The sequence below is a fragment of the Acanthochromis polyacanthus genome, chromosome 4 (genome assembly GCF_021347895.1).
Source record: "Acanthochromis polyacanthus isolate Apoly-LR-REF ecotype Palm Island chromosome 4, KAUST_Apoly_ChrSc, whole genome shotgun sequence".
NCBI classification, from domain to species: Eukaryota; Metazoa; Chordata; class Actinopteri; family Pomacentridae; genus Acanthochromis; species Acanthochromis polyacanthus.
Window position 1 is genome coordinate 44,383,966 of NC_067116.1, and position 24,958 is coordinate 44,408,923.

At 41.6% G+C, this 24,958-nt stretch overlaps 1 protein-coding gene across 1 annotated transcript in view; it reads right to left on the reverse strand.

Moving 5' to 3' along the window:
* Window positions 1-10,191: 10,191 nt before the first annotated feature.
* Window positions 10,192-24,958, reverse strand: part of acbd6 (acyl-CoA binding domain containing 6) — a 51,824-nt gene continuing 37,057 nt past the window's right edge. The window contains exons 7-8 of the mRNA XM_022207355.2: window positions 13,032-13,062; window positions 10,192-11,113 (exon numbers count right to left, since the gene is read on the reverse strand). Coding sequence (XP_022063047.1) covers window positions 10,959-11,113; window positions 13,032-13,062 — 186 coding nt within the window. The 3' untranslated portion in view covers window positions 10,192-10,958. The remainder of the gene's footprint in view (window positions 11,114-13,031; window positions 13,063-24,958) is intronic.

The window sequence follows — 24,958 nt, forward strand, 5'->3', positions numbered from 1 at the left end:
GAACATATATATATTTAAACATAAAAATAGTGTGCAAATACATCTACAAATCTATTGTAATTTTACAAATATTTCCTTCTTTCCCATTTATTTAATGCATGAACCAGTAAGTTAATATTTGGAAACACATGTCTAAAGTTAAATATGATTAATAATTTGGTTGTTAAGTGATAGCTAATGAAACATGATTCCATCAGTGTACGTCTCTCAAAATACAGCTTTTATCTCTATGTGTGATTGCATGTAAAATCAAGGTAATTAATAGTATTTTCCATGACTACAGTATTTTTGTGGTGTTGCTCTGGTCAGAATATATTCTTTTACAGTTAGATTTTTTTACAGTGTAGCAGCCACAGCGTCACCATTAGCGGGACAAATCCACCACAAAAATGTATAAATTCAAAAACATTCCTGCAAATTTAAGATACTCAAAAGTTCATTCAAAGCATGGAATGAACTTGCATTTATGTTTTAAAGTTAAGTGACACGGTGCATTGCATTACATTGCTGTGCTTCTTGGCGTTTTAATCTGTTTACATGCTCAGAATGTAATGGCTGTTAGCTAACTAGCGCTTATAATGCAATAATGTGTAATGCTACTTACAGACATCAGTCGAGTTTCTGCAGATGGAAACACCAAGTGGACGAACCTCACGTAGAACTGCATTAAACTGAAATACAAGAACTGGCAACATGTTAAGCTTAGTTATCATCACACTTAGTAATGTCTGTTTTGGCCTACTGCAGCTAATGTAGCTAACATGTAGCTACTCTATATTGGACTACCCCATTTAAATTATAATTACTGCTCTGCTAGCAGCTCATGAGCCCATAATGATGCTTTGAACTAAATGTTAATGTACTAAAATAACCACGTGACTTAAACATGTTAAATGTCTCATGTAGATTAGCATGATAGCATGCTAACATTTGCTAATTACGGCTAAAAACAAACAATAGCTGGGCTGATTATTGGTTTAATGTTTGATTAAACAACCCAGACAAATTAGTTTAACAGGAGACAAAACCTTAGTAGATCATCATGGCTAAATCATCTAAAAGTTGTTGAATATTTTCAGTCTGGACTAGCGACAGTGCACAGACGATTCGAACATCTACATTGCCACCCGTAAAACAAACTTTTACCGTGATCAAAGTCATCAGAATTAGCTTAAAGATACTGGTAGCATGAATTAAGGTGCTAAACAACCACAAAGTCCACGTTTAGCTTCTAGCCAGCAGCATCTATTGCAGATTAGTGCCCCTTTCTACTGCCTGACTCCTAATAAAATCATTTTAAAAGCACATTATATGCATTTTTAAACACAGTTTAGTATCATCCTTACTGCGTTGCTGGAATCTCTGCGGTTGCAGTGGATTTACTCCCCTGTAGCTCTGGTGTCGGCTAAGTATGTATGGAATTATAATGAAATTACACCACAGTGTACATCTGTATGAAGCTCATTTCTATGCAGAAACGTGCAGCATTTGTCTGAGCAGCGGCCGACGTAACCCAAACTTAAGTGTTATCGATTCCTTTTTATTTTAGCTATTCTTGTTGCATTATAAAAACAAAAAGCAAAGAGTCAGCCTGGTAGGGAGTTTGCACGTTTGCATAAAACGCTACAAACTGAGCTGATTTTTATTTAAACATTGATTGGCTGTGCTATGGGCATTAATGGATAGGCTCTAATAGTACGGGCTTACAAAGATAAAGGGCCACACGGACAGTTAGGATAATTTACACGCCACTTACAGCACTAGTATACAAATAAATCTGCGGAAACTCCACCACTGTTGCTTTTGCGAAGATGACAAACACAAGCACAAATGCCATTATCATCGATCGCCAGGCTTTTATTACAAACTTCCTGAAGGAAACAGTTTCTTTTTTTTTTTTCATCTAAAGCAAAAGGGAATAAATTAACATGCAAAACAGCTAAGATTTGTTTTGGACTGAAAGTCAATCTTGCAGAATTGAGACAGGGCATTTTTCTCCCCAAACGACTCCATCCGGCCGGCGGTGAACGATGATCCGCAGGATGACGGAGTGAGTCTTAAAGAGGCGCCGGAGTCAAACGGAGGCCTCTCAATGACACCCTCAAGGTTGCAGCTTGGCGCCTGTTTTAATGTGGAACAGGGACTTTTCCACTCGATAATCACCTCGATGCAGATGACCACAAGAGGAGGGAGCGAGACCCTGAGCGTCGATGCCAACTGTGGCTTCAAGATATCGTTCGAAGCGTTCCGGTCTTCAATGTTTACGTGCAGCAGAACTACACATGGCGTTGGACTCCAGTGAATGAATCTGAGATATTAGTGGGAGGTGTTTCAGCAGCATTTCTGCTTACTGTTGGCTTCCCAGACACACTGCTGAGGGTGGAGGGATGGAGGGGAGGCTGCAGCATAAAGGGAGGATGGAGGAAGGAGGTGTGGAGGAGGGTTGCATTAGGAGCTGGCCAAAGCAACAACACGGCGTTGTGGCTTTTCCAGGAGGGAGAACAGAGCCAGTGTGCAGAGTGATGGTGAGGGGAAGATGAAAAAATGATTCCACATTAAAACCGAAAATACTCACTTTGCATCTCAATAAGAACATTTACATTACAATCCTTGTTTCTCGTCTCATTAATGCTCAGTTTCTGTATTATTTCTATGGATATGCTGTTTGCATATTTACGTATACGCAACTGTAACATCATCCAGGTCTCTGATCATCCATGAGCAGGCGTTTTTTGATTCCTCAACATCTCAGCATCTTCATTCGACTAACTACTACTAACTAACTAACCCAGTTTGGTTTCTGTCTTTCTGAACTGTTTTGGATTTTAGCCTCTCCATCGGCTTCATGGTGACGCAAAACGAGCAGCAACAAATGTCTGATGTCCATTCCTGAAGTCAGACTTTTGCTATATTCTCAGATTGCACCATGTACAGATTTCTGTCATTTTTGTTTCTCTGGCTAGCTACACTGTCAAAAAAAAAAGAGAAAAGTAAAAAATATGGATATATTATGGCGGAAAATAACAGATTCATAAAAAATACAGTATACCCCATAATTAAAACAGATTCTCTAGCTTTAATTTACCATGATATAATGTACATGCTTTTTTGGCTTTTTAATGGGTTAGGGTTAGTTAATAAAACAATTAATTTAATGAACTATATAACAGACTTAAATAGATACAAAAAAGGAACACAGATGCAAATATCTCTTCTTTAACAAAGAAATCGATGTCAGTAGATGTGGGAGAAACAGTACTTTTTCAATGTTAATCATCAATAATTGTATCCAACTTTTGAAAATAGTTCTGCAGTGTTAAATTTGAATTAAACAGTTTACTCTATCAAATAAAAAGCTAATGTTCATTAAAAAGCAACAAATACCAGCCAGATAAAAGTCAGCCCATCCATCCATCCATCCATCCATCCATCCATCCATCCACTTCTGGTCTTGCTTGCACTAGGCTCATTCCAGATAACCTTCTTCCCAGTAATGTTTTCCAGTTTCCTTCTGGGAGACATTTCCAGGCTGGATGAAATATGTATTCCCCCCAGGGAGTGGATTCTTCTCCCAGTTTCCTGGAAAACCTCCAAAGGAAGGCGCCCAGGAAGCATGACTCATTTCTATACAGTGGAGCAGGAACTCTATGCTGAGCTCCTCACCATGCAGAGGAAACTTTGGCTTCTTCTGCTTCCGACACAGAGCTCATGATCTAAGGTGATGGCTGGAACGTATATCAGCATTTCTTCACTGGTACAACACGTACAATTCTGCAGACTTCGTCCATCTCATGCTCATGTTTTAGGCGTTTGCAAACAAGAGATATCTAAACTCCTTCATTTCTGGCAGCAGCTGTCCTCCAACCCAGAACAAGTAAAGCAGTTTCTGTCAGAGATCCATGTCTTTACACAGCTGTGACTAAGGTGGTAGAGTGGGTTGTTCAACAATCGTAAAGTTTGTAGTTCAGTTCCTGGTAACTCTGGGTGTCTCTGGGCAAGAAGCTGAACCCCAAGTTCCTCTTGGTGGCTGAGGAGCACCTTTGGCTCTGCCGTCATTGGCGAACACAAGGATACTTCAAATAGTTTTAAGCGTCACCTGGAAACAAGGGGTGTAACTCCCATTATGGGGTCCAAAGTAGTTTAAATCAATCCACTGGACTTTAAGTTCCTTTAAGTTCCTTGAAGACGTTTCACCTCTCATCCAAGAGGCTTCTTCAGTTCTGGTGGTGGTTGGTGTTGCCTCAGCTTTTAAACCTCTGTGAGGTGTGTCCAGGGCTATTATTCCAACGACCGATACCAAGACTCGTCTGACTACTCAACGATGGTCGTTGTGAGTATCGGTGGGGGTCGTTGAAATGCATCACTGAGTCCTGCTGTACTAATGGTGGTCATTAGCATGAGTCTGCTGAGTCGTTCTTTTGGGGAGTTTTGAAAGGACCTGATTGTAAATTGACGAAAGATGATGTCGTAGACCACCCCCACTGTTCAGAGATGGCTTCTCTACTTTGACATGGATCCATGTCAACACCAACCACCACCAGAACTGAAGAAGCCTCTTGGATGAGAGGTGAAATGTCTTCAAGGAACTTTCTTAAAGTCCAGTGGATTGATTTAAACTACTTTGGATAACCATGACCTGGATGAATGAGAACCTACACAGACATCCCATTATGAGGCATAACTGTATACTACAAAGAGTCATATCACTGTACACAAAAACTCAAATGTTTTTCATGTCTTTTCAAGGACATAAAAGCTATGGGGTGTGCTGTGTGGACGGGTGTATTGTCCTTTCGCAACAGCAGCCAACTTGAAGCTTGCCTCCTTACTTTTCTTTAAACATTTTAAATTTTGTAGACTCTGATTTAAGGCTTTATAATATACAGTTATGCCCCAAAGTGTGAGTTACAATCCTTGTTTCCTAATGAGGCTGAGAACTTTTTGAAGTACCCTGATAAATAATAATAAATAAAAACACATTGCAAAGCATTTTCTAGAATCCACCTAAGGTGAAAAGACACGATCTCAGTGTGGACCAGTTACGACGGAGTTTTAAAATACATTCTGTTCATTTGTTTTGTGAAATGTCTCTTGCTTTCTTATTCCTTGAAATGTTTTGTGTCTTAGGGAAACTTAAGAACTGCTACTTCCAAACTGTGCTGTAGTCACTACTAGATTAAATGTACTTTATTACTTTTCACCTCCAAAAAGTGCATAAATATTCAGAGAGGCTGAACAGTGTTGGGTTTGGGGGGAGTGTGTGAGTCTGCGGTTTGCAGATGGAGGGAGCTGCAGTGTCAAAAGTGAAAAGCTCAGAGGAAAATTGAAGCCCCATAATGGAAGCATAATGGGCTTAGTGTCAGAGTCTTGCAGACGATCCGGGAGGGAAGCACGACCGCCGTCATCCTCTCTTACCTCAAGCCGGCGTAACGGAGTTTAGGAAGCAGCGAGGAGACAACGCCGAGACCCAAACAGGCTTTAGAGATACACCGAGAGCCTAATGGCTGCATGCGGATGGAATTCATAACAGTGAGATGGTCGCTGGTCGTCTCTTTGTGGGATTGTAGTGTCAGACTTGGGTTGAATACTCATCTCATGTTGGGTTCATCCTCAAAATTCATGAGCAGAAATGGACAAAATTTCATTGAGGAACATTCTTTGGGCGGAGTGGATGACGATACTTTTAGATAAAAAAAAAAAAAACACACTCTGAGCTCTCTCCTCCTGTGTGATCTGTGCAGGAGGGACGGACGGACGGGACATGGATGCAGATATACACTTTATGTGCAGCCATTCTAATTCATCTCATGTATAAGATGCATCACTTGCATCTCAATTTACCAGCAGCACTGTACAACAGCTGTCAGGACAGGAGCTGAATCTGATGTGTTGCCCCCCCGGTGATGACTATCAATCCACTGCTGCCACGCCCGACGTGGTGAGGCGGTTATCTCACGCCTGGTGTCGAGGCGGATTTTCAGTCAAACACATGGGAGGGAGGGACGAGGGTTCAGGGGTGGAGCAGGGATGTGTGTTAGAGAGTAAAGGATTAAGCTTTGTTGTGGACAAAATGTGCACTGGCGTCTTCGTGAATCTGTAGTTAAGGTCGCAGATTTAGTGCATTCTCATCTGCCGGGGTGTGTGAGCTGAGGCAGACAGAATATGCTGATTAGAGGGGCTGGAGGGCGACTAAAGCAGATTTGGACTCCGACCATGTGTTGGTTATTTTTGGAGAACATCCAGATCCCTCCTATATGACATAACGGAGGAGGCAGAGCTGCACAGAATGTAAAGAGATGTCGTGTATGTGAGGCTGCACCAGTTAAGTGGGTTGGAGTTAAAAAATTTAAACTAAAACAACGCCTGAAAATTCTACTTTTTTCGATTCACAAACAATTTTAAACCTCAGAATTGCACTAAAGCTCTTGTCTTTGCATTTACACATATGCATGAAAAGAATGGAAGTTCAGGCAGTGTGTGTTGTTTATGTTTTATTATTTAATTTTTAGGGCTGGACCCGAATATCCGAATACTCGTTTGCTACGGCGGCATCCGGATACTAATTTTGGTATCCGAATATTTGCCTGCCCCCCCCGTAGGACGTTACTGGGCGGAAAGAATATGCGGCGTTACTGTCTTCTCTCCGCCTTCGCCCCACTTCGGCTCATCCCGTCGTGTTCGGCTCATCTCGGCTCATCCATTCCTGTTTCTTACCACCACCTGAATGTCCGGGTTGCTGCAGACTCTGACGTCACGCTTCACTTCGTTGCATAAACACAAGACAAGATGCTGAAGACCTCCACTGTTTGGGAATTCTTCAGTTTAGCTGAAGACAAAACTAAGGCAAAATTTGGACCCGGGAGACCAGACGAACGGATCTGAATATTCAAGCGTCTCTGCTACAAGCCTCACCCCCGTCGGATGTTACGGGGCGGAACGAATATTCGGATATTCGTCATTAATAGGGCCCGAATACTTGGAGGCCAGAAACCACTATTCGGGCCAGCCCTATTAATTTTCTAGGTTTGTCATGTCATGTTTCAGTTATTCAGCACAGAATAAGTGGGCAAAAGTATTTGGACACGTCTCTAAATGGGTGGATTCAGCTGATTCATCCAGACCCACTGCCACAGGTTGTAAAATGAAGCACTTAGACATGCAGTCAGTTTGGGGAAGGAAGGTTCTTTTCTGTTCCAGCATGACTGTGCACAAAGCAGGGTCCATAAAGATGGAGATTAGTCAGTTAACACGACCTCATCCGTCACCTCTGGAATGGAGATTGAAAGCCACGTTTTCTGGTCCAACATCACTGCCTGAACTCAGAAGTAGGTAAAAACTCCCACAGACTCCCTCCAAAATCTCGTGTTTTCCTAGAAGAGTGGAAGCTGGTATAGCTGCAAAGGGGGAACCAAATCCATATTGACCCTCATGTCTCCCCGCAGGTCAAAACTGACCCAGTTTAAAGGTTGAAAATGTGGGGAAAAAAACAAAAAATCACAGTGAAACTTCTGAGGTCCACATTTTCAGGAAATCTTTGAACATTTTTTGGTTGAAAAAAAGAAATGTTAAAAAAGTTTCTTAAGAACATTCACATAAAAATCAACCAAAATCCAGCGAATTTCACTGGATTTTGGTTGATTTTTATGTGAATGTTCTTAAAGAAAATAGTAGAAGTTTTATTGATATATATGTAATCACTTTAGATATGTTTAGGATTTTTTTTTGGAAGATTTTTACTCATTTTTTGAAAATATTTACATTCTTGTCAAATTTGGGGAATTTTTCTTTTTTTAAAAAATCAAAATTTTAAGGGAAACTTTTAAGGAATTATTGGAATTTTCTTCCTGAAGGTTTTGCTAGTTTTCAGAAATTTGGGGAAATTTTTTGCTGAATTTTTGAAATGTTTTCAGACAACAAAACTATACTTTTTAGTGCCTGTAAATGAGGACAACAGGAGGGTTAATGTCTTTAGGTGTAACAGCCAGATGTCCAAATACTTCTGTCCAAATAGTGCAACTGGTTGCTAATTGTCCTCCAGCAACCATTTTCACTCTTTATTATATATAAGCTTCAATAAATCTCAGTTTATTTGCACAGTAGCACTAAAATTCTGATATTTTGGCAGTTTTATATATTCTTACCAAGGGTTTTTTGTGATCATTGCATCAGGCTCGGCCCCATTTAAGATTTCCTTTGTTTTCATGCATTAGGTGTTTGTTTTATCAGCTGCTAGATAACAGTAAGGTTATTTCATTCTGATGAAGCTTAAGGTCAATGAATAAATACTGGAGCTGAAGCCCAAAATAACCAGAAGGTGACTGGTAGGAATAAACTTGTGTAATATGAGGTGAGGATCAGTTTTTATGTGGTGATCACTGCAAAGAGATGTGAGTTTAGTATTTACAGTGCCAGAGGTACCACTGACAACATTAAAACCACCAACAGGTGAAGAGAATACTGTTGACACCTCAGTCTGGCTATGTGCTGTTCACAAAAGAGCAACTGATGAGCATGATGGGTACCTCAAGAAAAAACAAACTGGAAGTTTGTGGTAAACGTTGACAAGAGTTGAGGGACACAGAGAAGGAAAAATATCGTACAAACTGCACAGAGTTGAATGGACAGTACAGGATAAAGCTGAATGAATATTTAGAGAGGTTTGACATAGAGGAACAGCAGCGGATTCTTAAAGAGAAGGGCATCAAAACACCTAAAAAGTGCACTGAAGATGCAGAAGGTCCACCTCCAAAGCCACCTCACACTGGCTATATGCTGTTTATGTGATATTCTGAATATGGCAGAACATTTACATATACAAGACAGAATCTGAAATTGGAGCAGATTAAAACACAGCAGCAGACCAAGCTAGCTGCTCAATGCTAACTAGCTTAGCTTAGCAGAGCCACCGTTGTATTTACACACTGTTACATGAACGTTTTTGAATAAATTCACTTTTAATTATGTTACTTTCCTGCATCCAGCAGATTAAAATCGTTCAGGTTCAACAGATTACATTGTAATTTCTATTTTGTTTGATACTTACCTCTTCTTTGAAACTCTGAAATGTAGCACCTAACTAAACGTCTTTGCAGATGATGTACACCTCTTCATGGCAGCAGAACTTCACACCACAAAAACTGCTTTAGGAGAGTCCAAAGCCTCCAAACTTCATGGATCCCGATCGGATCGTGCATCCACGAAGAAGCTTGACATATGAAGCTCCACCCTGCAAACTATTAGGCTACATTCACACTGCAGGCTCAAGTGACTCAAATCTGATTTTTTTTGCCCCTGTGTGACCTGTATCTGATCTTTTCATGACAGTCTGAACGACACAGATCCGATTTTTTCAAATGCGACCCAGGCCACTTGGATATGTGGTCCTAATTCCGATACGTATCGGATCTTTTGTCACGCGACTTCAGTCTGAACGGCCAGGTCACATTTATCCAAACTATACGTCATTGGTACACGACACACGTCACTATTCTGTGTCTTCAGGCTGCCGAAGACGTGTGTCTTGCCGTGAGAGTGTTAAAAAGAGGCGCTCACATATGTAGGTAAAGGTCGCTCTTGTCATTCTAAAATTCTGAATGAAGTCCACATCTGTGAAGCCTCTCACATCACTATCCACCACTCCTGGCTGCGACTCTGCACCCACACAGTTCTCTGGACAGATGTTGTTGCCACTGCCGCACAAAATGCCAGGGCCAAAATCCTGGCTCTCTTCCTTCTTGACCTTCTCCTTAAAACGATTAAGTTATAAATATGCTGTTAGCGTCCATGTTTACTTCCGTAAACACTGAACACGCTCTCTGTGTGTCGTTGTTGTGTCCTCTTCTGCGCATGCGGGACACTTTTGGGTCGTGTGAGGTTCACACAGGAGCTCACATACAAGTCGCATTTAACTGGAAATGTGAACGAACTCGCAAAAAAAATCGGATTTCACAAAAAAATCGGAATTGAGCATTAAGCCCTGCAGTCTGAACGTAGCCTAAGACTCACATGTTGCTAACAGACACACCAGCGATGAGTCAGAGCCGTTTTGTCAACACAAGAAGGACCTGCACAATATCCTGCGTGTGGTTTTCGTGTCGTGGCCGATTGTTGCATGTAGAGTGTGAGCTGGTGCTGTGAATGCTACAGTACGCTGAGACTGTAATCAGAGAATAAAACGTCAGAGCAAACAGATTCACTGAAGTCTTTAATGATGATATATGTCAAATGATTAAAGCATTCCTTTGTACGTAACACAACTGAATATGAAGAAACTGTCGGAGAGCGCTGACCCAGACTAAAAGGCCTGGCTGCTTGTCAGACCTGAGCAGTAGGAGTGGGTGATATACATCTGGATAATGTATATATATATATATTTATAGTGGTACAATGCATGGTATATGGCATATTGTACTGTCATGATGATACATATTGTGAATTTTATACCGTTTACAGATAAAAGAAGCGGATGGGAATGTCTGTTTTTGGTTCCTCCGGTGAGATAAATACCTGATAAATCCAGATACTATGACGCATGAGTCCTGTCGTTAAAATATTGCCAATAAACAGTCCTGACATTGATTTGCAATATTGCAAGCGAAGGTCTCAATCAACGAGAGAAGCTAGAGTGACCTAAGTACAGCAAAATCTCAGCCAGTCATCGTCGTATCACCCAGCCCTACTGTGCAGAAAAATCAAGAATACACTTTTAGAAGAATAAAAATACATGCGGTGCCCTTAAACTCAAGTGTCTTATCAAATGGAACGACTAATGTTTACAACCGCAGCCCACAGGAGCTAAACCAACAAACTCACCTCGAGAACTCAGAGAGAAAATCAAAGCAAACTTCTGGAGTCTACAAACGGCTGGGGCTGAACAGAGTCTCTGGAGGGATGAAGGGGTGAATGAGGGATGAGGCTAGGAGGTCTGGGGATGACTGGGTGGAGGCATGGATGGACGTCTAGCCTTTTGGAGCCGTGTACTGACGCAGGAGGGAGGAGATGGCGCTGGATTCAGTGACCTCCTCGGGGAGAGAACCCTCCATGTCTTTGATGGACGGGTCGGCTCCGGCGTTCAGCAGCAGCTCCACGATGTCGGCGAACTCGCACGCCGATGCTACGAAAAGGAGGGCAAAAACACAGCATAGAGGATAGAATTAGAAGACAAAAAGCAGACGGGTGTGCAGACCTCCTGCAGGAAGTTCAGATCATCCATACAGTTTCACTTAGAGCTGCACAGATTCTGATCCACCATTTGGTCTCAACAACTACAAAAGTGTTTAGACAACTGGCTGCTACATCTACAGACATTAATACAGATTTGGTTCCCCCTTTGCAGTGAGAACAGCTTCCACACTTCTACTAAAACACAAGATTTTAGAGTGGGAATTTCAGAAAATGTGGCATGCAGTCTTACGCTCTTAGTTGCATAAATGTCATATTGAGGAAATTATGCACCATTGCAGCTGGTTTTAGACCATCATAGTGTGAATCAGCTTTCAGTAAATTTGCCTCATTCCCTTCTCCTCCATGCTGTGGTTTAATACAGTATGTGCGGCGCTGCAGGTAATGAAAAGCCCATCTGCAGGCCCGCCACTGACACCGGCCTGGACCCGAGCTTCTCTCAAACACTTCATTTCTGCCCCATTGGCAATTTGTGCCCCACTAAAAGGGTCTCCTCTCTCTCTCTCTCTCTTGGCGTGGGAGTGGAGGAGGGAGGAGGAGGTGAGGAGGGGACGGCTTGCACTTTCTTAACCCAGTTAGAGCGTCCCTTCATTCCTGATGCACCTCGCCCCCCTGCTCTTGTTCTGAGTGCTCTGCTCTGTCGGTGTCAATCGCTGGCTCCTCTTAAAGAGCAGAGTCGCTGCTGCTGCTTCGCCATGTTCGCTGATGTCAGCAGCCGCCGTGATTGACAGCCGGGCCTCTTAACCTCCTGCACAGAGGTGGCTGCTGGGAGTGTGTGTGAGGATACGGTGGTACGTCGGCATGCAGCAAGTGTGTGTTCAAGTCACAGTGTGAGGCGTGAAATCACACCAACAAAGCCTGCTTTCCTTTTCGTTTTTCCAGCCGTGCCTGCAGACCTCCTCCTCCTCCTCCTCCTCCTCTTGTTGCTCTAAACAGTATTTTATTTAGCCGGTGGTGTGCATGGCGCGTGTCTCGCCCGGGCCTTGAGTTGTAAAAAGTGGCGAGCCCTCAGGGGAGCCGTAGAGGAGGAGAACAATTTATGGTGAGCAGTAAACCCTCAATTAATCACTTGCCAGCCACTGTGGCCCTGTGCAAAGAGAGGTGGGAATGAATTTTCATTCTCTGCTATTTGTCTCTTGGAGTTCATCGCTTATGTTTATTAGTCATCTTTTTATGCCTCATCCTCGGGGCTTCCTCCGGTGGCTACATGTGTGTGTTTGTGAGCGGCGTTCACCCTCCTCCTCCTCCTCCACCGCCGCCACCAAAGCCGGGGGACAGATGGTGAAGCCGAACACACGAGCAGAGGCTCAGAGGACATGAGAACCGCCCCTCTGGGACATGTGTGTTGGGGCACCAGAGGGTCAGGGGAGTCTAAGGACCACTGCTGATTTCCTCTGGGAGGTCTGGCGATTATTGCACACACACACACATCTACCACACGTGCACATACCAAAGGGCACGTATGCACCCTCCACAGCATGGAGCAGAAATAAAATGACAGAAACTTGGTGGAAAACAAGTGCAGGAAAATAAAGATGAGGGATGGAGGCGGGAGAGTGGGAGGACGAGATGATGAATGCGAGGCGAACGTTGGGCGAAGAGCGGGTGTGTACAGTAAACAAGCCGCTGTGTATAAAGAGAGCGCGCACGCAGACGACATAATGATGTCAAGCGCACGATAAATGTGGAGAGTTTTGTTCCGAAAATGAGATATCTGCCTTTTGAAAAATAGACGCAAGAAAAGCTTTACAGCAAGAAAGAAAAAAAAAAGCAGAAAATGAATGGTGTTTTTTAAAAGAGTGTATGCAACATTTCTGGACTGTGGAGATTAATATGAGAGGCCTTCTTACCATAATGTAGCGCCGTCTGTCCTTCATTATCCTGTAAAAGGCAAAAACAAGCGTTTATTTCGACGGACCTGTGACTGAGGAAGAATTAAATCCTCCAGTGAGTGCAAATACAAAGAATGATATCAGGCATAATACCAACACTGAGCTGTGAGGGACGCTGTAAATTACTCAGCTCAAACTTCCCCAAGAGGAAAACTTGCACCTGCTAGAATACCAATTAACTTGTTCTGGCTGGATAAAGGGTGGCATGTTTTCATTGTACCAAAGGGGGATTATAAGAAGATGAGATATTGATTAAAGGAACACGTGGGCCGCAAGTGAAACCTGTTACCTTGCAGGTGACTTTAAACTCTGGTACACCTGAAGGAACAAGCGACCAGAAGTCAACATGCTAAGGTAATAAAAGGGTCATTCCGTATGAAATCAACCAATTTTAAGAAAACTTCCCACCTGACCCTCTCAGATTTTGCTAAGTTTTTACATACATTTAGTACATTATATATGATGGGAAAATCCAAAATTTGAATGCTTTATTGTCATTAGTTTCGGATTCAAAGGTCAATATCAGCATGTGGGATAGGTGGTATCAAAAAATAAAAGACATCATGTGAAATTACAGGAATTTCCCTAAATTTTGACACCAAGCACAACTTGCTTCTATAAACCCTTCTATGTTTAATGTTGACCTTTGAATCTGAAGGTCGGACAGATATTTTTGATTTTTAGCTCTTCATATTTCATGCATTACATACCATAGCACTTTCATTTTATACAGATCCAATCCTTAGATAGCCAAATTATACCACATAAAATCTCTAATGGATATGATGATTAGTTTTTGTGTAATGGGTGGCCAAATGTAGCAGTTTAGAAGTTCCTGATGGATAAAATCACAACTTTGTCATTCTCTGTAACATGCAATTATAAATATAAAGTAAATATTTTCACATTTCTGAGGACTATAGGTCACTGTGAAATGACTCTGAAAAATTCAGATCTCTATCTTTTGTTGTTCAGAAGTTATAGAAGTCTGAAAATGGTCGAAAATTTCAAGTCTTAATATTGGCTGCAATAATAGGGTACCCCCTACCTACTTCAAATGACCATAACTTTGAAACTAATGACAATAAAGCATTCAAATTTTGGATTTTCCCATCATATATAATGTACTAAATGTATGTAAAAACTTAGCAAAATCTGAGAGGGTCAGGTGGGGACCACTGGTTGAAATGATATGGAATGATCCAAAACAGCACCAGAGTAGCATCAGTACCAAGCTGCATCTTACAAAGAAATCCCAAGAAATCCTGCCACACGTTAGTGCGAACAGGTGTGTGTGTGTTGTTATTACAGCTGAACACACCTCAAATTCAATTAAACTAACTAAACCTAGCAAGGGGAAGCAGATCAAACTGTTTTCTGTCTTCAAAAAAAAGGTTAATAGTGACACTAAACAGAAACACAGGAAGCTCAAAGTTCTTCTTTGTGGCTTCTTATGCCAATGGAATCATTTGAATCCTGCTGCTAAAAATCACACAAACAGAAACACCAATTACAATATTGGGTTTCCTACAATTAAATGACCATCATGCGCTGGTGCAACCGACAGAGAAAGTTGGTGACACCAGTGCTACCGGTGGAAACGTTAGCCTGGAGTCCTGAATTAGCTAAATAAAATATTTTCTTTTTAAAATCTTTGGTTGTAGGGCACTGCAGACTTAGCAGAACTTATCCGTCTGAAATCATACAAGGACTGAGCAGCCTTGGCGGAGTACCACGCTCTCTGAGTGTTTTTCTTGATGTTGGTTTTGGTTTCTTCTTGGTATCTGCTGACATGAAGTAAAGTCTGAAATGTTTCCAGCACTTTCCTCTAAATGATTCAACCGTGAAGGCTATGTGACCCCGACTCAAAGCTCAGACAAGACGAAGAGTCAGAGGTGAGCAGGAAACCAGAGGTGGTCTGTTGCATACACGTGTGTGAGTATAAGGGGGGGGGGTGTCCTCTGAACAGTAAAAATGATTCTCAGGGTCAACAGGTCAATGGCAGAGATATAATTCTTGTAAGGAGTGTTGGACTGGGGAAAGGGGCAGGGAAGTATGTATGTGTGCACGTAGAACAAGACAATACAAGACAGGCATCATCAACAGCAGATCCAGTTCTTAATCACTGCTCCGTCCTGCCTTTGCACCTCATAATGATGATAAATGGTCAAACTGTTGCCTACGGCCCAAGAACAAGAGCAGCCAAGTACAATGGTTTCAAACGCTCGCAGACGGATTAAAAGCCCGGAGTGGCATTTCCTTCCATCCCAGAAAATGTCACTGCAGTGGTCCAAATTACTGAAACGGTTATGGAGAGATTATTCATTAGTCTCTCCACCTTTGCCCTTCCAACAGCAGATCCTCATGTGTGACTTTCTGTTTTGGTTACTTCCGTGTCCTTCTTCCTTCCACCAAACCACACCTCCTTCATCTATTTTATTTTCATTACTTTATTTTTCCATTATTCACTCCTCTAATTTCTAATTTCATCCCATCTCAGACCATCAGAGGCCTTCTGCTCGACTATCTCTGATTCACTTTAAACTTTTTTTTATCAATAACTATATCTCTCTCTAGTAACAGGCTATGTACCACAGGCTTTTAAGGTTGCTGTCATCAAACCTTTGCTTAAAAAGCCCACTTTAGATCCAGATGTGTTAGCTAACTATAGACCGATATCCAACCTACCATTTCTCTCTAAAATTCTGGAAAGAACAGTTGCAAATCAATTGTGTGAACACCTACAAAGGAATAATTTGTTTGAAATGTTTCAGTCAGGCTTCAGAGTGCATCATAGCACAGAAACAGCTCTAGTGAAAGTTACTAATGACCTTCTCATAGCATCAGATAATGGACTAGTCTCTATACTTGTTTTGTTAGATCTTAGTGCAGCGTTTGACACAATCGACCACAAAATTTTATTACAGCGTCTAGAATATTCAATTGGCATTAAAGGGACAGCACTGGATTGGTTTAAATCCTACTTATCAGATAGGTTCCAGTTTGTGCATGTCAACAATAACTCTTCTGAGCAGACTAAAGTTAATCACGGAGTTCCTCAGGGTTCTGTCTTAGGACCGATACTTTTCACATTATACATGCTTCCTTTAGGCAATATTATTAGGAAGCATTGTATTAACTTCCATTGTTATGCAGATGACACACAATTGTATTTATCTATGAAGCCAGATGAAACTGATCAGTTAGCTAGACTGCAAGATTGTCTTAAGGACATTAAAACCTGGATGACTTTTAACTTCCTACTGCTAAATTCAGACAAAACTGAAGTCATTGTATTTGGCCCCAAACATCTTAGAAACTCGCTTTCAAAGCAAATAGTTACTCTGGATGGCATCACATTGGCCTCCAGTACTACTGTGAGGAATCTTGGAGTTATTTTTGACCAGGACATGTCCTTTAACTCACACATAAAGCAAGTCTGTAGGACTTCCTTTTTTCACCTGCGTAATATTGTAAAAATCAGGAACATTCTGTCTCAGAGTGATGCAGAAAAATTAGTTCATGCTTTTGTTACTTCCAGGCTTGACTATTGCAATTCCTTATTATCGGGTTGTCCAAATAGCTCTCTCAAACATCTACAGTTGATCCAAAACGCTGCTGCGAGAGTACTGACAGGAGTTAGCAAAAGAGATCATATTTCCCCTATTTGCTTCTCTTCACTGGCTTCCTGTTAAATCCAGAATAGAATTTAAAATCCTTCTTCTGACATATAAAGCTCTTAATAACCAATCTCCATCATATCTTAAAGATCTGATAGTACCTTATTATCCTAGTAGAACTCTTCGCTCTCAAACTGCAGGCTTACTTGTTGTTCCTAGAATTTCTAAAAGTAGAATGGGAGGCAGAGCCTTCAGTTATCAGGCGCCTCTCCTGTGGAACCTGCTCCCAGTTTGGGTTCGGGAGGCAGACACCCTCTCTATTTTTAAGACCAGGCTTAAAGCGTTCCTTTTTGACAAATCTTATAGTTGGGGCTGACTGGGTGACCCACAGAGGTTCGGCTTGTGTCTTCATTGTACAGCTGACTCCCTCTTGGACGTCCCTTCGTTCTGCCCCTAGTCATGCTGCTATAGGCCTAGGCTGCTGGGGGACTTTTCTTGACGCACTGAGCCCTTCTCTATCTACCTTTACATTTAATATGTATACCGTTATTGCAGTACATTCACTCTGTTTCCCCCTGTGCTATTTCTCCGAGTGTCCCTGGTCCCAGAGCTGGATGCTTCAGATCTGCGGTCGATGTTCCACCAGCTGGTCCAGTCTCCACCATGTCCACTGTGGGATGCTGCTACTGACCTTCCACCAGCCCTCTGCTTCCAATTCCCTTTTTCCACGAGTCAACTCTGCATCGCCTTCAATATACTGTTATGCTAACTTACATACTGTTTGAATTTTACTGCTAGCTATATAAGGAGTATGTTTAATGTCAGAGCCGTACATCATAAGAGTAAACTATGAGTCAGTTTTCAATGTTAGCTTATACTTTGTCTGTGTCACATATCCTGTCATGCATGTATTCAAATGTGTGTTGTGTTTTCCTTGCTTTCTCACCCCTCCCTCTTCTCCCATCCCTCCCCCTTGCCCTCTTCTGTTCTTCTCAACCCGCCCGGCCAGCAGGCAGATGGGTCCCCCCTATTTAGAGCCGGGTTCTGCTCGAGGTTTCTTCCCTGTTAAAAGGGTGTTTTTCCTTGCCACTGTCGCCTTTGGGCTTGCTCTGGGGGTCAGGCATATGGGTTCTGTAAAGCGTCTTGAGACGATTTGACTGTAATTGACGCTATATAAATAAAATTGAATTGAATTGAATTGAACTATGAAAATTTAAAATGGTCTGTATGAAACTTAAGCTTGCTTTGCCAAGTATTTTCTGAGATAACTTAAAAACAAAACCCACTTTCAGCACACTTTATCGCACACTAACATTTGAGGCTTTGCATTTTTTGACTAGGATGAGATTATGGAGACTTTTGTCTTTTGTGGTATAACTTCTCATACCTGCTCAATCCATATGGAAATTCAACAAAATATACATTTGTTTATTCATTTTTGTGACCAGGTTTTTCATATTAAAAAGTATTCTACGTGTTTTTTTTTTTATTAACGTGACATGCAGCTACACCCGTCAAAAGTTTTAGGACGCTTTCTCATTCAAATGAATGAGAAAGCGTCCTAAAACTTTTGACAGTGGTGTACATGTGGTTCAGAAAATGTCACTGGTTGATTGTTTTTGTCAGTGTGAGCTCAAAGATGGGACTTTGTATGACAATTTCTTCCAATTGTCTCTCACATTTCAACTTCAAAAATCAGTCGTTATTATGCGACTGTATAATATAATGAGTGTTTGTTTATATATTTCATTGAGCTAAAGTTTCTCAAATGTCTGGAAAAATATCCGTATTTTAGGCTATAAAAATGTCAAAGGTATGGAATAACCATCCCACATCTACTTTTCCCACTGTTCTCTATTCAGTCTTAGGAATTATTTAATCTACTTGTCTAACACTGCACATTTTAAATCAATGACCTGATGAGAAATAACAGTGAAACTTTCAGGCCTTTACCTTTATCAGTTCCTGAGATATTGTTGTTCAAACAGCCTCCAATTTCAATGTGAAAAAACCCCAACTTGCTTAACTTGCTGGGTTATTTAAAAAAAGATTTATCTTGAAAAGCGCTTCATATATCAGGCCAAAATGTCACAAATACCTTTATAGATATTCATTTTTAAATAATTAGTATTGCAGATTCTGGATTAGCGACACAATGAGAAATAAAAGCTAAAATTTCAGGTTTTTACCTTTAATAGTTTGAGTTCAGTGCTTATAAAGTATCTGCTGAAAGAGCATTGATGGGCAAGTATTTCAAGATCAAGGTAATATTTCACAAATTTCTTCACAAATGTGCATATACAGCATTTATGCTATGAAAAAAACCTGAAATTTCACAAATAGATTCTGAATTGGTGACGTGATGAGAAACAGCAGTTCAAATTTGAGGCTTTTAGTTCATGAGTTGGTTGTGCAAAAACTGTGCTGAAAGGAAAATATTGTACATATCAAGCTAAAATTTCCATAAATATCCATATATTGCATTCGTGCTATTGAAAAATCGGGCAAATCAGAGAGGCTTGAGCAGAAATTCTCCTAAAAACGTGATGATTTGCGACCGAATGATCCTCCTACTTCCACCTTCCTCCATCAGTCCTAATCCCCTTCCTGTCCAATCCCTCATTTCCTTCCCTTGTCTTTGCTGTCTGCCTCCCCGGCTGGGCCCGGTGCAGAGTGATCCTATTGTTGTGTTTTTCTCCGTCTCTCAGGGGCAGCACTTCGGGGACCTGCTGATTGGATTAGAGCTTTCTATTCCCTCTGGGCGGATCACAGAGCGCAGATGCAAATCGCCGGCAGCGTGGAAAGCGTGCAGCGGTTAACCCAGGACAACAATGCTGTCTGTCTGCGAGTCGCCTCACAACCTGTGATGTACTGCGAACACCGCGTCTGTCTGTCACAATGATGTCGAGTCTGCAGAACAGTGGGCGGAAGTGCAGTAAAATTGGCAAATGCGGCTACATCCAGTAGCATGGAGGGTAAAAATTTTATCATCCAGGCATTTTCTGTAAATATAAAAACAGGGATGCTGCATTATATTTATTAAATCGAAGAAAAAACCTACTAAACTCAACTAATTTTCTCTGTATTTTATTGCACAGGCAGACACAAAGGCCCAGCATGGCGGAGCAGTGACAGATGTTTACAGCCGAGGCCGAGCGGAAGACCTTGATGCACGTAAATACATACAGTTATAATTAAAGTGTGAGGGGTTTAAGCCCTAATCTGACCAAAGCGCTAATCTGCAGTTCGTTGTTCAACAAGCACACAAAAGCAGGAACATGTGGCTGACAATGCACAAGCAAAACCTCACATCGAAAACGCAACTTCACAGTTTTATTATTGCTCAATCAGCTGTGAACATTAAACCAACATAACTTTATTTTCATTTTGTGACATTTTATTCTATATCAAAAACCAAAAAACATTGTTTCCTTGTCTGAAAAAATACAAAAATTTAGTAAAAAAAAATTCCTCAAATTTCTGAAAATTTGCAAAACCTTCAGGAAGAAAATTCCAATAGTTCCTTAAGTTTCCCTTAAAAGTTTTACTTAAAAAAATAACAAATTTGGGAAAAAAAGAAAATCAAAAAATGACTAAAAATCTTACAAAAAATCCTAAAAATATCCAAAACTATTACATGTATATCAGTAAAGCTTCTAATGTTTTTTAATGTGAAAAAATCCAACAAATTTCACAGGATTTTGTTTGATTTTTTTTCTAAATGTTCTGATGGAATAACTGCATGACATCCACTTTTCTCTTTGTTGCTGCAAAGACTATTTCATCTCCTTGTTCAATCAACAACATGATGATAAACATGGTGATAATTTGGATTAGTGAGACTGAAAAGAAAAGAATAAAGAGTCCCTGCATGTTAGAGGATCTACCGTGTGCTGATCATGCCAGTGCACGTGTGCAGCCTACATGCCTCTTGCATGTTCATGTGAGGGGTCAGCGGCCTGTCCTCTCAGCGTTCCCTAATGCCCCTGGATCCAGGACGGAGGCTTGATGGAATCACAGGAAATTGGATTGTCTTCCATTTGCTTTGGAAGCAGCCTGGAAGAGACACTCCTTCTCCCCCCCATTTACCCACAATACCTGCAGTTAGCCTCCCCCTCCGCTCTCCGGTGCACCCCTGTTCCCATCCCATTACGGAGGCATGTCGCACCAAACCTCTGCTTTTACATGTCATCCAAAGTTTCCCCTTGCGGTGCAGAAATGCTGGGCTGGATGTCAGCAGAGTGCTCAATAAAGCAGCGGCTTGCACAATAGCAGCAGCACAGATCCAGCGCTGAGCGTCGTGTCGGCCTAATGGGGCGCAGCAATATGCTTTAGGAGCAGCATGTATGGGGATGGATCTATCAGGACGATTGCAGCTTTGCCTGAATTTGAGACTCGCCGATCTATCATTTCTAACCCGCAAAATGATGTGAAGCAAGATGGATGGAAGAGAAAGGCAGTGATTTACGGATATATGGAGAGATCTGACATGCAGTCTTAGTTTTTACTGTAACTGGTTCGAAATTGGTTGAAAGAAGAAGAAAAACAAAGTCCGAGACCAAATAATTTTGCAGACATACACCCCCTGTCAAAAGTTTTAGGACACTGTCTCATTCAAATAAAGTAGAACCTGTCCTACAACTTTTGACAGGGGGTGTATTTCATCATATGGATGTGATCGGGGCAGGACTCTGATCATACATGTAAAGTTTCAGGCAGATTGGAGCATGTTCAGGGCATTTACACAGCATTTGAAATTTCATGGCGAAGGATCAAAATTCCAGAGGCCGCCACGGACACGCCCTTTGACTTTGGAAAAAGATTTTAATAACTTTGGATCATTAAGGCCTCCTGTATGTACTGGCCCAATTTGAGGTGAACTGGAGTTTCCCCCTAGGAGGAGTTCGCTCTAGAAAAAAATGAAAAATGGGCAAAATCTGACATTCAACACAAAATAGCTCACTTCCTGTTGGGTTTGGAATGTGGCTGTCACTGACTTTTTTGTTCAGCCTGATGTGCTGCATATGTGTACCAAATTTGGTAGATACACCCCCTGTCAAAAGTTGTAGGACAGGTTCTACTTTATTTGAATGAGAAAGTGTCCTAAAACTTTTGACAGGGGGTGTACACTGCCAGTGAAAAGTTTGGGGTCACCTAGGCAATTCCATGTTTTCCATGAAAACTCCCACATTTATCCATGTGCTAACATAACTGCACAAGGGTTTTCTAATCATCAGTGAGCCTTTCAACACCATTAGCTAAAGCAATGTAGCATTAGAACACAGGAGTGATGATTGCTGGAAACGTTCCTGATTTTTGCTGTACAGATGCTCCCATGCAGATATGACAATGATCTAAAAACATTTTCTGAACCCTTTCTGAATTGACAAGAACTGACCATATTGTGTGTAGCATGTTAGAGTTGGATGGTCTGACCTGAATACTTGTAGACTCATTATTATTAAAAAGAATTCGTTGTTAGCTTTGTTTTTTGTTTTTTTTATATCTAACCATCCAAAAAACTGCACTAAGCTCTTGTCTTCGCTGACAGGACTTGTCCCTGTTGTCTGTTCTTATAGCATTGATTGTCTGAATCTTAAACAGATGAGTGACCGCAAACTTTTGAACAAAAGCGTATTTCTGTGGACTCTGAAGTTGGTCAACGGACACATAATATTGGCTATAAAGGTAGCTATAGTACAAATTTCACAGCAGTGTTGGCTGATCCCAGTTTGGCTCAAATACATGACTCTGGTTGGAGGTCATTAAGCCTCACTGAAGTCTTTGTCATGGTACCCATTGTTAGCCGATGTCCCACAATGCTCTCTATGCTCTGTCGTCTGAATGATGCCTCCTCTGGTATTAAACAGCAAATGAGGTACAACCAGATACTACAGCTAACATACAACACTTAAAGAGTGTACTATCCAAGACATGGCATAAAATCAGAACAAAAATGACGAAATATTAAACGACACAGTTCAGATTCGGGGCAGAAAACTGATCTTTTAGGGTTTATTTTTCCTAGTAACACAGGATCTGGTGTTCCCTGGAGGCATTTTTCTGTCATACTCTCATAAAAATCTGAGTGTCCAGACACCTCACAGTCAACAGGGAACAAATAAAAACTGGATATGCAGCTCTGTTTATCTGCAGAAGAACACACACACACAGATGATGTGTTCATTTCTGGAAAGTGGTTTAACTTGTTTTCTCCAGGGACAAGATACACTGCAAACATTCAGACTGAGCTAAACTTCACAGCAGGATTACGTGGAGGGATCAGGGCCGTATCAGAGGCGGAATCTTAACTCAGTCGGGGACAGAACTAGGACACAGAGGTCCCTCGAGTGTATCTCCGCTTGAAACTAGAATTCAGTCTGTTTGTTTGTGTCTGAGCCAGAGAGGAGATTGTGGTTCGAGGTTAAAAGGTCTGACAAATCCACCATCAGCTGTGAAGACCAAAGAGTATTCTCAGTGTGCATATCGTAAATACAGCCCTGTCTCTTTCTTAAATTAGGGGGGAAAATGTCAGTGTGCTGCCATGTTGGTTCTTTCTAATTTGAATTAATCGGAGTGACGCATTCTCAACAATGACAAAACGTTAACGCCATCATTTTAAGGTGGACAAAATATTATTGGCACACAACGACATTAGCGTCAGAAAATGAAAATACTTCTACGTGGAGGAATTTACGATTATTACTAGGGGCATTTTAAGAAATTAACATAATTAATGTTCACAAACATGAGCCAAGACGACTGCCAGTCAAGAGGAGGCTTTCATTATTTTTGTGAAAATGGAGCTACAACTTCACGACTGCAGTTCATCCAACAGCCACCGGAACATTCTCCTTACAATCCCTCCTTCAGCTCTCCTTTTTCACTCCATTTTTCTGCATCTCACTAAACTTTCTCTGGGCTTTTCTTCCTCTCTTCCTTTCCCCGCCTCCCCCCTTTTCTCCCCCTTCTGTCCCTGACAGCAACATTAAACAAGTGGGGAAAAATGAACAAGCAATTATGATTTATGATCAATGCATGCAGCAGCTGCTGACTTTTATAATGACAGTGGTCGGGGAGGGAGGGGAGGATGAATGTACGTGTGTGTGTGTGTGTTTCGGCCTCCAGGGTGTGTGTTGGTGGATGAGGGGTGAATCGATAGGCAACTGGGATCATTGGTATGCAGATTCCAGCAGATAGCATTATGATGAGCAGGTGCCATTAATCAGAAAACAGAGCACAGATCTGAGCCAGATGAAGGAGGAGGAGACCCTTCAGTTTGTGAGCGGAGCAGCGACTGTGACACCAAAACTATGGACCAGACGACCAACACAACAGAAAAGTACCAAAAACCACTCATACTGTACAGCTGATCATTTCAAAGACGTGACATCTTCGCGTGTCGCATTATGGCTTTCAGTCTGGTAAGAAAATCAATCTGCAGAAACGTAGCACAGCTATAGTTCTACTTTACTATCCAAGTTATAGTATTGACACAGCAGTTCAGCTTAATAATTCTCCCTTTCAAGGACACTAACATGCTAGATTTTTCTCTTTTGATGCAAACAAATTCTAAGCATTGTTCTGATCGGATCTGAAAAATCAGGAACAGCTGTCCTAATCAATCCTGAATGGGTTTTATTCAACTCAGAAGTCTTTGTCACGGTGCCTGTAGCGAGCTAAACCCCTACAGTTCTCTTTGCTTGTTAACACATAACTTTCTGTAGTCTGAGCGACGCCTCCTCAGGTCGCTACAGAATTAAACAATGAGAGGCTCCACCTGGTGGATCAACCAGGTACTGCAGCTAATCTACAACACATGAAGCGAGTATTACTACATAATGCATTATTTATCGCATTCTGTAATTTTGCCGATTTGCACTTCACCGTAAATATTCAGCATTTTTGCACATTTCTGTAAAAGTAGTGTCTATGGATACGGGTCCGTATCCGTAGCCCACAGGCTACGGGTACGGCACTTTCCATCTGCCAGACAGATACGGACCCGTACGCGAGTCTCGCGAGTCAAGAAGCTGCTAACCACTGCAAACTGTTGAAAGGTAAGCAAAGGTTAAGGTTAGGGTTAGTGTTAGGGTCAGGTTTAGGGTCCATACCTGCAGTACCGATGCTACGGGTCCGTACAGCTAGCGTCTACCGGGAGTCACGTGACCAGATCTCGCGTATCTGATTGGCAAATGGCAAATGCCATATCCGTAGTCCACAGGCTACGGGTACGGGTCCGTACCTCGAGCAACAACCTTCTGT